At 35.5% G+C, this 13,645-nt stretch overlaps 1 protein-coding gene across 1 annotated transcript in view; it reads left to right on the top strand.

Annotated features, from left to right (window-relative positions):
* FH (fumarate hydratase) overlaps window positions 1–13,345 on the top strand; it is a 31,826-nt gene extending 18,481 nt beyond the window's left edge. Inside the window, exons 5-10 of the mRNA XM_054694917.1 lie at window positions 1,713–1,895; window positions 3,616–3,781; window positions 5,323–5,526; window positions 7,276–7,403; window positions 9,767–9,920; window positions 12,523–13,345. Of these exons, the coding sequence (XP_054550892.1) occupies window positions 1,713–1,895; window positions 3,616–3,781; window positions 5,323–5,526; window positions 7,276–7,403; window positions 9,767–9,920; window positions 12,523–12,665 (978 nt within the window). The 3' untranslated portion in view covers window positions 12,666–13,345. The remainder of the gene's footprint in view (window positions 1–1,712; window positions 1,896–3,615; window positions 3,782–5,322; window positions 5,527–7,275; window positions 7,404–9,766; window positions 9,921–12,522) is intronic.
* The last annotated feature ends 300 nt before the right edge of the window (window positions 13,346–13,645 follow it).

Genomic DNA, 13,645 nt, shown 5'->3' with positions numbered 1-13,645 from the left:
CTTCTGTTCTCTCTTACAATTGAGTCTCTAAGTTCTGCTTCTACTCCAGGTAGTAAGTACACTTACTATGCTTTGCTTCCCAGAGAGAGAAATATCAAGAAATGTGTTGATGTAAGTTAAAATTACCATAGTAATTAATAGAGAATTTTGAGGCTATGAAAATATCCTCTCAATTCTTCAACTTTTGCCACAGATTTTAGCATTCATTAGTGGATCTTGCCTATAGCAGTTACTACTGGTGTTTTAATACTACTGGTGTGGTGTTTTAATAGTGATTTTCTATTCCCCTCATTCTTTCTACATTTGTAATTGAAAATTTTTTGTAAAGATTAGTTCTCTCCCTCCACCTCATTTAGTTATTTATTCAGTCACTTGCTTTGTGTATATTGGTATGGATTTTGGATATTTATTTTATTCTCGGGGTTGTAATACAGTGCTTTTTTAAAATCAGATTATCAGTTCCAGTTTTGGGAGCCCTATCTGTTGGCTTCTATGTCTTTCAGAAAATCTCACCTTTTTTTTTTTAAGTATGTCTTTACTTCTTGCACAAACACTCCAAGCACCTTGTATTTTCCTACCCCAGACTCCATAATTCAACCATAATTTCCCAGGGAACTTTTAGAGAGTCTCATTGGAAAAAGACATTTAGAAACCAAGATTTTGGTGCTAGGTATTATTTAATATATTTTTCACTTTTAAAAGGGGATACTTTTTCATATAAATTCATTGTATCAAGGATTATTCAAACCCAATCATAATCTTTCAATATGAAATTATCCTTTATATATATTCTGAAATCCATTTCAAAATCATCCAGTGCATATGGTTGGATAGAGGATTATATAGTTATTATATAGTTATTATTGTATAGTTATATGTATATTACATTATATAGTATCTATGTTAATATATAATATACATACTATATAATATATACTGTACTATTATATAGTTACAGTGATATAAGATTGTCTATATTGATAATTACTTAGTAAGTATATGTGTGTTGATAATGTCATTCAAATAATGAATATGTCTTTTTAAATGGCATCATAATTAAAAATTATGAGGTTAAAGTTGCAGAAAGAACATAGAATTTGCACTATCTGGTCAGGTCAGTTTTGCCAGCTCCTAAATATTTTGGCAAGTCATGTAATTTTTTTAAAGCTCGATTCTTTTAGTTTTAAGTAGTTAAACCTACCTCACAAAAATTTCTTAAAATTTATAAATGAAGAAATATTTGTATAAGACTATGTATTGTGTGACTATATTTCTGCTTTCCTTACATGAAGTTGTTAACTGTACTTATCTCTTGCTTAGTAGCAGGCAGATTTAATAATAATATAAAATACATTCTGTTGGGGGGTGGGGGGCAGGAGGGGAGGGATTGGGGTCAGAATGGGGGGGTTGCAATTGTATGGGGAATATAAAAATAAAATTTATTATTTAAAAAAAATAAAATATTAAAAAAATAAAATAAAATACATTCTGTGTAGATGGTGTATATAATATAGTCCTGACTACATTCTATGTAAGAAACTAGGTTGTTTCTTGCTTAATTCTAAATGACCTGAGACTTGATACACATAAATGTATTTGTGTACTAAATGTACTAAGTTTTGAGTAGTCATTTAGTGAATTTTTCATTGAGACTTCCAAGTTGGTTTTTGTTGTACCTAATGTTTTACATTTCTTTTGTAAATTTCCAACAGAGCTCAAATGATACTTTCCCCACAGCAATGCACATTGCCGCTGCAATAGAAGTTCATGAAGTATTGCTACCAGGACTGCAAAAGCTACACGATGCTCTCAATGCAAAATCTAAAGAGTTTACTCAGATCATCAAAATTGGTCGTACTCATACACAGGATGCTGTTCCACTTACGCTTGGCCAGGTATGAGTACATTTGATTCAGTTTAGGGGTGGCACGAATGTCCAGCATGTTTCTCTCTGTATCACACAAAGCAGAGTTTTTGACACTCAGTGACAGATTGTGCTGCATTAAGAAATCAGTAATTTTTGTTCATATCCACTTAGGGAAAGAGCATAGCATGTTGACAATGAGCCAGACTCTGAGTCTTACTTTTGCTATATACAAGCTGTTGAACCTTAGGAAAATTATTAAGCCTTTCTGTGATAAATGAAGAAAATAGGGTGGTTGTGAGGTTCAAATAAACTTAATTCTTATAAAGTGCTTAGAGCCAAGGTAAGCATATATTGGTGTTAGCTATGATCATTATCATTTTTATATGTAGCATTATAATTTGTAAGGAAATACAGGTTGTCTTTGAAACTTTCATGTGTAACCTGTTGGAAAGTGCTATGGTCAGTTCATTTGTATCATTACTCAACCACCTGTGTAAAATCACTATTCTGCCTGTTATGACAGGAAGTTATATTTTCCTGTTTGACTATTTTATTTCAGCACTTATACTTGTTTTTATTGGAATTATCTTTTGAGTTCATGTGGTATTTTCCCCAATGAAAATATATTTCTGAAGTGAATCCAGCTGGCATATACATGAGTGATGTGAGATAGATCAAGTCTACCAGAAAGGACTTATATCTTCTAAAATGTTTTATTTGGAACAGCTTGAAAGCATGTTATTAATCCAATTATTTATGGTTTTTCTGTGTTTTTAGGCAGAAAAAGCACATAGATTTGGTGTAACCATGTATCACTTGCTCGGATGATATACTAGTTAATAGCTTCTGTCTCCTCAAAATTCTTAGTGAGACATTTGCTGTGTTCAAAACATAATAGATCCTGGGGTTACCTTACTTAAAGTGAGTCATATTTTGGAAACTAGTGTAATTTTAATACAGAATTAAAATGCAATTGAAGCTATAGTCTTACTCTGTCCTGTTAAACTTCTTGTGCTATTTAGCTAGCCACTATCTTCTTTTGTCCCTGTAAAATATTTTAAACTGAGATAATATGGAGAATATTTCTATGGCTGCTTAAATTTTTGGGAGAGTTTAGTTTTGTTTTTTTTTTTTTTAGATTTATTTATTTATTTATACAAGCACTGGGTACAGTCAGAAGCGCAGGAGGGTAAGAGAATTCACCAGAGCCAGAGCAGGGAACAGAACAGGCAGACTGATGAAACACACTGCTGAGGGGAGCAGCAGGCACAGCAGGAGAGGTCTGCGTGCCAGGTGGGACCCTCTCGGCGGCTGGGGGTCGAACCGGTGCTGCAGAGGCTGCGGGTAGCTTTGCAGCCCAGCGCTCAACCGCTGCACCCCTGGGGAGGCCCAAGTTTTGTTTTGTTTTTTTCTCAAAGTTGTCTGGGAAACCCCAGACAATAAGAAATTATATGCAAATTAAACCAGTCTTTTAAAGTTTATTTCCTGTCTTCTTTTCTTTCAATTAAAAGAGTAGATTATAAACAAGTAGTGTGGTATCATCACTGGAAGTGCCCTGCCTTATAATAGGTTTTTTAAATCCTCATTTTTTCCTATATGTTGCTTGTCATATGAATTAAAATAGTATAAATACCACCTGTACTTATAATTTATTGCTAACTGTATTTAAATTTTTTCTACTTAATGCACTTAACTTTTAAGCCATTAGAAAATTACATATTCTGACCTTAATTTCCTTCTCTTCTCAGGAATTTAGTGGTTATGTTCAACAAGTGAAATATGCAACAACAAGAATAAAAGCTGCCATGCCAAGGATTTATGAGCTGGCAGCTGGAGGCACTGCTGTGGGTACTGGTTTAAATACTAGAATTGGCTTTGCGGAAAAGGTTGCTGCAAAAGTGGCTGCACTCACAGGTCATTGATAATATAAATTATTCAGTTTCATCTTGCTGGTCCATATGTTTTCTAGGTGTTTCTACTGAAATCTTGTGAATTTAAAGTTAAAATTATATTCTTTGACCAAACCTGTGTTTTATGTTTGTTTTTGCAATTCTAATGTTAATTCTTTTGCTTTTTAAAAAAGTTTTCCATCTGAATTCATAAAGCATGTAATTAAAGTCATATCAGTGAGTGCTAACTTTACTGTTTGGTGGTATTCAATTTTTCTCTCTAAAAATATTTTGGATAGTCACTTTCAAAACAGGTGGAATCAACTGATGGTTAAGAAATTCAATGAAGGATAAATATGTTATAGATACTGACAGGATTGATTTCTTTTTTTGTCCTGTGTCATATTGTGATAATTCTTAGAGTTAATGACCTTTTTGATTTCTCTTTCGCTTAGTAGAGAGAGTACTATATACTCTCTCTACTAAAGAGTAGTTATCATTATCTAGATGATGATAACTGTTGACCAGTTGTCATCTCCAGATAACTCTTAGTAGGATGCAGATGTCACCAGTGGGTTAGAGTAGAGATAATTAGATAATGTCTATTATTGCTTATTAGCAGACTTGTTTTTAATAAAATTTTAATGAAGAGGAACTGCATTATAAGGGCCAGAATATGTAGATCTTTACATTTTTGAACATGGGAGAGATTGACTGAGAATATCTAACTCATTTTGGTTTCCTATACTTTTCAGAGGATATTGTGGGCTTCTGGCTATAGAACAGCTTAAGAAGGGGAGAGGGATTTTGTTAGGAAAGTGTGGAATCACATGGTCAATTTTATCTACTTTTCATCTTTACTCAAGAGTAATCAGGAATCATACATGTTTATAATAGTTTAGTGTTTTTACTTTCAATGTATTTGTTTTTCATCCTTCAAATGTGGTAAGTGTCACTAGATTCTTCCTACTCATTCAGGACTTTTTTTACCCAATATTTTTTTAGTAGCCTTTTATTTCCATATTTGCTTAATAGAAAATGAGTTTAGCAATTACTTATGATCTTCTATGCAAGAGATAAGCATCGTGATATACATCCTTCTATACATTATACACGTGAATACATCTGGAGGAAGATATATAAAAGTCTTATTTTCATAGCTAATAGTATTTTACAAGTTTTTACTTTGCCAAACATGCTAAATATTGCTCTGAGAAGATGGACACCATGGGAGTAATAAGGTCCTATAGCAAATGTTTCCATATTTATTTATATATGTACTTATGACAAAACTCCTTTTCTGAGATATAGAGGTTTTTATTTCTTGATTTGTTTTATTGATGTAACATTGGTTTATAACACTGATTCAGAAGTATAGGGTCAAAACCTCTTCAGATGTATGTCATCAATATATGGACAAAGGTTAAATTTTAAAATAAGGATTTTCTTCTGAAGTAAAACGTTCATTCTGGTCCTTTTACATATCCTGTGACTTATTGTTTAATTGGTGATACTAGATATTTCATTTTTCTTTTTAACTCAGATATATTATTACTGTGTTTTCAGGCTTGCCTTTTGTCACAGCGCCAAATAAATTTGAAGCTCTGGCTGCACATGATGCTTTGGTTGAACTCAGTGGAGCAATGAACACTACCGCTTGCAGTCTGATGAAGATAGCAAATGATATTCGTTTTCTGGGTTCTGGTCCTCGCTCAGGTCTAGGAGAACTAATTTTGCCTGAAAATGAACCAGGAAGTAGTATCATGCCAGGTAAGCTGGTAAATGTTAGAGCTAGAATCTGGCTAGTACCTAGTCATTCTCATCTATAGAACTGTTTCCTTTTGTTTTTAACATAATCCCAAAGAATGGATGGGACATGTGTAGCATACTTGTTACAGAACTTCTGGGAACATCATTCAACGATATAGGAAAAAAGCAGGACCTCCCAGGTGGCTCAAGGGGTTAAGTTTCAATATGGTCGGGCTATCGCCAGCCACTGCAACATGAGTTCTATCCCCAGCCAGGGAACTAACCCACATAGCGCAGCAGGCCTCTCCTGTCTCAACCTGCTGCTCTGCTCAGTAGCGTATTTCAGTCAGTCTGCCTGTTCTGCTCCCCACTCTGTCTCTGGTGAATCCTCTCACCCTCTCTCTCCCATACCTCTGGCCTACACCCCAGTTCTTGTATGCATAAATAAATAAAAATAAATCTTTAAAATAAAAAAAGAATTCTAGTTGGCAGTGTATATTTTGATTGCCACCTTAGAAAATGTACAGTAATTCCACTTTCACAATCCAGAGCTAAGAGAATTCTAAAACAGACCATTAACATTGTCAACATGGGTTGAATAAAATTGAATTATAGCAAATGTCTGTTATTTCATTTTTTTGCTATAGATTTTGGCCTGTTAGATAAGGGAAGTGACACATTAAATGTCTGCAACTTAGGAAATTATTTGACAAACTCACATATTTATTAAATCCTGTGGAGAATTGTGGGTAGTACTGGTAGATAAATATAGATGGGCGAACAGTGACATTTAAGGAGTGACTAATGAGTTGATTTCAGAGTAAAGAATAACTTAGAAGCAAGTTATTCATCATTTTTCTGATGACTGACAGTAAAAGCAGAGAAAACATACTCATATTAGCAGGTAACAAAATTGAGAGAGCAGTACATCAGATGATGAAAATAAGATTCATAGAGGTTGGACTAAAACTGACAAGGTAACTTTTTAATAGTAAAAAATAACCTCATTTTACTTTTCTTATATCTATGCATATATAGAATGAGAAAAATTGACAAGAGTTTAGTTAATTACAAATTCAGTGTGATAGCTTTAAAAAGAATTGGTGAGTCACAGATGAGTAAATAGTCGTCCCAACGTGTTGCCTTTTATGATCAGAGGAATCTGGGTTGTTTGATTCCAACTTGAGCTTATCAGAAGAGTGTTACCAGCATGGTGGGGTGCTGGAGACTCATGATGAATAACAAAAGTACAACTTAATGTCAGTTTCCTTTTAGAACCTCCCACATGTTGGTGAGGTGCTAGCTCTTTTATATAAGTGTTCCCATGGTAGACTGCACTTATCTCTATTTATACCATATCCATTGTAATTGCCAGCTCTCTGTTTTCCTAACCTTCAAGCTCTGCAAGTACAGAGCCTGCATTTTTTTTTTTTTACACACTGCTATATATTCAGTGCTATCTTCATAAATATTTCTAGAATGAATGAAAACTCTGAAGATGGAGAATACTACATTTAACATATAGTTGTCAGTACTTATTACTCATTAGCTGTTGGATGATTTAGTCTATGGCTACCCATCCCATTTTCTTTAACTGGTTAATTTCATTAAACTGGCACTGATGGTTGGATTTTTATTATATGCCTTGCTTTATTTGACAGAATTAGCTTTTCTTCTTTTCTTGAATTTCACATAAAACCTAATCTTAATTGATACCTGAAGCCATGAGCATATTTGATGTGTATTCTTTCCTTGGTGGATTTCTTCAAGGCAAAGTGAACCCTACCCAGTGTGAAGCAATGACCATGGTAGCAGCGCAGGTAATGGGGAATCATGTCGCTGTTACTGTTGGAGGCAGCAATGGACATTTTGAGTTGAATGTTTTCAAGCCAATGATGGTAAGTTTTAAATTAAATTTTTAATATTTTGAATTTGTTTTTTGTCTTGCATAAAGGTTTTTAGAGATTCTATATATGTGGGTGATATAAGTAGCATTTGGAAGTCAGGTATATGTTAATGTTTGAGAGTTATTCCCAGACATTTATAAGTGACTTTCAGCTGAAGTTTCCCCTTTTTTAAAAAATATTATTTATTTAGGGCCTTCCTAGTGGCGCAGTGGGTTGAGCACAGCTCTGTGAAGCTGTCCACAGCCTCTGCAGCACGTTTTCGATTCCTGGCCAGCCAGGGAGATACCCACATGGTGCGGCAGACCTCTCCTGTCTCTAACGCTGCTCCCCTCAGCAGTATATTTCGGTCCTTCTGCCTGTTCTGCTCCCTGCTTTGTCTCTGGTAAATTCTCTCACCCTCCTGTGCCTCTGGCCTGTACCCCAGTGCTTGTATAAATAAATAAAATCTTTTAAAAAAATATTTATTTATTGGGGGCCTCCCTGGTGGCATAGCGTTAGTCTCAGCACTATCAAACTGTTGCCAGTCACTGTGTCATGAGTTTCATCCCCAGCCAGGGAGCTAACCCACATGGTGCAGCAGACCTCTCCGGTCTTGCCCACTGTTCCCCTCAACAGTGTCTACCTCCCCTCAAAAGGATCTACCTGTTCTGCTCCCTATTCTGTCTCTGGTGAATCCTCTCACTCCCCACACCTCTGGCCTACACCCAGTTCTTATATGCGTAAATGAGTAAAAAAAATCTTTAAAAATATCTATTTATTTATTGAGGAAACATTGGTTTATAGCATTGTATTTGATTCAGAGAAATAGGTTCACATCTCCTCAGATTTGCATGACCACACCCAGCAAATCCAGAGCACACCCACCAAATCCAGAGCACCCATATCGATTTATCATATACCATTGGAACCCCTCCGTATTTTGTCCTCACCCTCTCTTTCCCCCTCTGGTAACCTCAGTTCTGCAGTCATAGTTCTAGACTTCATTATACTCTGAAACCAGCTCCCATAAAGAATAAGCAGGTAGAAATAGAAGATAAAGGCAAACCATTTCATATTGGTATGTGGCAGTTTTATTAACCAAAGGAGCTTACTTAAGAGGTTTGTCTTGAGTTGCTGCAAACCCAGTAGTTTTCTGCACCTACCACCAAATTTTGGAATTTTATATAGTGGTTTTAACTCTCTTCAGTCACCTATACAGTCGATAGTCTCACTAATACACTACATGACCATCTCCTTAGAGCAGCTTCTGGGAATGCACATTCTAAGGGCCAAAACTGTGACGTACATTTTAAGGGGAGGAGGTATGGAGCTTTGATTGCTTGGGTCAAGCTCCTAGTTCTCTCTTCTTTCCTCCATTTTATGGAGTTGATCTTAGTTTACAATTGTACAGGTTCCAGAGTACATTTTCTTACCTCAGCAACTGTATTTATCTCACCATGCCCACCGTCAAATAATCTATGAATGCATGATGAATGCATCACCAACCAATGTTCTCTTGATTGCCTTCCTCAACAGTCTCATTAAGCACTTTCTCTGCAGTTCTCTCTCATTTTCCTGTCAGGGTTTCTTTAGTATTATCTCTTTCAATTACCTTTGTCCTTTAAAACTGCTTTTTCTTTTATCTTTGTGAAAATGGAATAAGATGGCATCTTTATCCAGTTTCTCAGCTTCCGATAATGGAAGCTGGAATGTCATTATGTGGAATGTCATTATGTGGAGTCCTCTTTTTGTGTAGTGTTATATCTAAAAGATAGGAGGTTTATTTTCATTTTATATCTGATGCAAAGTCTGATTTTAATTTCATTGGAATATGCAAATGGCTAACATTAAATATATTCACTCAGTGAATTCACCAAATATTTATTGAGTATTAGTGTGTATCAGGTACTGTACTGATTGGTTGTACTGTACAATACTGTACTGTATTGGTTGCTGGGTGACAGACAATGAGCAAGACAGATTTTTATTTTTTGCCATCATGGAATCTACATTCTAGTGGAAAACAGAAAGGAGACAGAGCTCAATTTTTGTTTTCAAGTTAATTTCGAAATAACTGTCAATAATACCAGCTGTCTGGTAAATATAGGTGCATAATACTAAATCTCTTGTGAATCCTTTTTTTTCTAGACATCTATTTTTTGATCAGATTTTCGTTACTTGTGTGGATGGTTTTTCACTATATTTAAATTTCAGTGTCCTTTTAAATGTTCAATTTCTTTGACATTTGTTTTCTTTACCATAGTGCCTTATAAATTGTAGAAGTGTTGTATATTAAATTACATACTCATTTGTTCATCAAATAATTGTTACTGGCCCAAAAAGTTAGGCTTAATAAGTTTCCCTGTCTCTCATAGATTAAAAATGTGTTACACTCAGCCAGACTGCTGGGAGATGCAGCCGTTTCCTTTACAGAAAATTGTGTAGTTGGAATCCAAGCCAACACAGAAAGGATCAACAAGTTAATGAACGAATCTCTAATGTTGGTGACAGCTCTTAATCCTCATATAGGTAAGGGTTTAAGAAATGATAACGTTATTTTAAAGTAAAATCAAAATACTGAAAAAATTTTAAGACTACTGGATAAGTGTTTGTGAATAGCCAATTCCTTTTGGATGTTGTCTCAGTAGTAATCTTAAAATACTTGAAATTGCATTAAAAAGACTATATTTTTTATGATAGCATAATACTTTTAAAAACTTGAATATTGTCTGTTTTATTTGAAATATGACAAATTCAGAAGTAGTAATTCAAGCTTATTATAATTGTAACGGAATTCAGACAGTTTGCTATTCTCTGCAGACATTTGTGAAAGGTCCTTTTGGTTGGTAATGTCACTAGGTGGCACTGGCTGTTAGCAAGAGGGAATGAATTATTCTATTTTCTCTAGATGCTCAGCTACACTTTCTTTTGTTGTTTTGTTCAATTCCAAAATGGTAAGTTACCAGTTAAAACAAAAGACAGAGAGACAGAGGAGAAAATGCAAATATTTTGTTTAAAACCATGGTTTTTGTATTGCAGGCCTTTTCCAGAATTGTAAATATTTCATGATATAAATTCAAACATAGAATTGAATTGTAAACTCAACCATATACTATTTAGCTTGTAGGTTTTGAGTTATTTGTTGCATTGTATTATGTGCTAGAAGTTTTACCATCTTAGCACTGAGCTGAGTGCAGTGGTAACATATTTTTTGATAGTCTATTTAAAACAAGTTATGACATAGTTATTTTACGTGATACTATTACTCTTTAAAACATTTGTACTTTTATAATCCTTAACTTTCAGGGCAAATTTAATATTCTTGGCCTCATATTAAGCTGCAATTTCAGTCTCATAAAACTAAAGCTCATTTGACAGCTTCATGTAGGTCTGAGCCCAAATAATATCTGTTCTGTGGTATAGTATTGAAATCGATAATGATATTTTACCCTTTTAATATTATTGTACAACATCATTCGGCTGGAGAGATACATGGGGGAACTCAAAACCTCATATCTATACTTCAGAATTTGTTTTCAAACCATTTAGAGGTACTCCTAAATCTGAATGATAAGTCCTTGTAATAAAGTTAATGTGAGTTAAAGGCTATATGAGGCAAACCACCCCTTACTGGTGACTGAATGAACTTCACAACTCCACATTGTGGTACTCTGGTGTGCTCATATTTCACAGACTGACTACTAATAGTTTTTAGTGGACTTGAAGAAAACTGAAAATGGCTTAGACTTAATGTCATTGTTAACATTAAAGTTAAATATGTAAGCTTAACTTGAGAATTCCTTTTGAAAGTTACTTTGGTCAGCAAATGCCCTTTTCAACATGTTTAGCATTCACAAATTAAGTCAAATAATAAAATTAACTGTGCAATGGCAGACCCTTCTCCCTCACCCCCACACCCCATCTCTCCTCTCCGCCCCCCCACCAGTTGGCTTTGTAGATGTTTTTAAATTACCTGGTGACACATGACATCTTGCTTGGTTGATACTCATATTGCCTCAGTAGACTTATTTTCTTTGATCAGAGTCCTCTGATCTTAGTTTCCTTTTTTATTTTCATTTAATTTTTGTTTTCTCTATTCTTTATTGCTTTTGCATTGACTTTTTAAAAAACTACCTTAAGACACCTGCAAAACGGCCCTGCACCTACCTTTGCTAATTTTAAAAGCAAATAACTCGGAAGTAAACAGTGCTCCTGTGATATTTTGTTCAAGTATATATATGCTAAAACTCCCCCACCTATATTCTTATAATGTCTGGCAAGAGGCCTGTGTGTGGAGAGATAATTAGGAAAGAGCTGTTGGAAGCAGCTGTGCAGGCGCACCTCTCAGCCCTGGCTGCATCGCCCTTATTGTACAAAGACTTCTTGTCTTTCCACTCTTCTGAGCCAGTCACCCCAGTTCCTAGTCATGTAGTATTCTATGTATTTCTGTACTACTGCTGCATTTAGCTTGTTAATGCTTTGTTAGAAAGAATTGTTTCTAAATATATCTGACTATATTTTATGTCTGACTATATTTAGATGTATATTTTTATGTCTTTGTGCTGATTGTTTTGTTTTCTGTCACCTGTGAAAACATCGGCGCTAGTGTGCAATTTCATTTTGGAAATTAATCTGTTATAGAAAGTGAGGAATGCTTAAATCTGTAATGTTTTAGAAAAGTAAAGATTTTACTCTGTAAAAAAACAACGGCTCACTGTTAAATATCTTTTAAGAATAAAATGATACTTAAGATACCAGCACCAGGGCCTCCCCAGTGGTGCAGCTGGTTGAGCTCAGCACTGTGAAGCTGTCCGCAGCCTCTGCAGCGCAGGTTCCATTCTCGCCCAGCCAGGGAGAAACCCACATGGTGCAGCAGACCTCTCCTGTCGCACCCGCTGCTTCCCTCAACAGTGTATTTCGGTCCATCTGCCTTTTCTGCTCCCCACTCTGTCTCTGGCGAATCCTCTCACCCTCCCGCACCTCTGGCCTGTATCCCAGTTCTTGTATAAAAATAAATAACTCTTTAAAAAAAAAGATATCAGCAGCAGTATATCAAGTAAATAATAATGTTATTTTGTTGTAGAAAACTGAATTTCTCTACTAACTCCTACATTGTCTTTTTTTTCTTCAGGATATGATAAGGCAGCAAAGATCGCTAAGACAGCACACAAAAATGGATCAACCTTAAAGGCAACTGCTATTGAACTTGGCTATCTCACAGCAGAACAGTTTGATGAGTGGGTAAAACCTAAGGACATGCTGGGTCCAAAGTGATTTAAATGAATTTATCATAAAAATAATTATGTTGTATAAAATAAAATGGATTCCATATATTTCATAAACTTTCAATAAATGTGAAAACTGCCATTGAACTTTATTCTCTCTAGCAGAGTGATTTTATCAGCATATAAACCCCCAGGACATTCTAGGTCCAGAGTGAATTTAGGTCCAGTGATGAAGTACTTGTTACATATTGCCAAATCACGTCCTCAGACATCCTTTATTTTCCCGTCATTTGGGGATACTTGACTTCCTGAGTGAAAATATGTATGTCTGTGGTCATAGGAGCTTATACATGTGTGTGTGCACACACACATTTATCAGGATAGGTTAAAAATACATTGTTAGGACCTACATGTTTCATGTGCTAATCACTCACAGACACACACACAACCTTATTTGAATTCTCATAGAAAAATTAGACTGTGTCAAGAATTATAGGCTATGGATTAGAAAAGGCAAGGGAAACAGGCATGTAACTTGCAGAGAAAGGATGTCATGAAATTGTGTCTTGTCTGTCATCCCTCTGTGTACCAATGCCAGGAGTTTTCAGCAGGAATTCATGTGAAACCATCTCAGGAGATTTTATTTTTTTTAAGATTCATTTATTTATACAAGAACCAGGGTATAGGCCACATATGCGGGAAAGTGAGAGGATCCACCAGAGACAGAGTGCGGAACAGAACAGTCAGACTGAAATACACTGCTGAGGGGAGCGGTGGGTGAGACAGGAGAGGTCTGCCGGGCTATGTGGGTTGCTCCACGGCCAGCAGGGATCTAACCAGCACTGCAGAGGCTGCAGACACTTCACAGCACTGCGTTCAACCGCCTTCACCACCAGGGAGGCCCTCAGGAGATTTTAAAGAGATTGTTTTGTTTTCAATATTAGCTATGTCACAAAAGTCTATTCTGAAGTTGGATAGAAAAATATTTATACATTTTGACAATGATATCCTTTTCAATCAGGAAAATGC

This window comes from Talpa occidentalis, unplaced genomic scaffold, assembly GCF_014898055.3.
Source record: "Talpa occidentalis isolate TD23 unplaced genomic scaffold, MPIMG_talOcc4v2.1 talOcc4.14, whole genome shotgun sequence".
NCBI lineage: Eukaryota > Metazoa > Chordata > Mammalia > Eulipotyphla > Talpidae > Talpa > Talpa occidentalis.
This window is presented reverse-complemented; position numbering and strand designations above follow the sequence as displayed.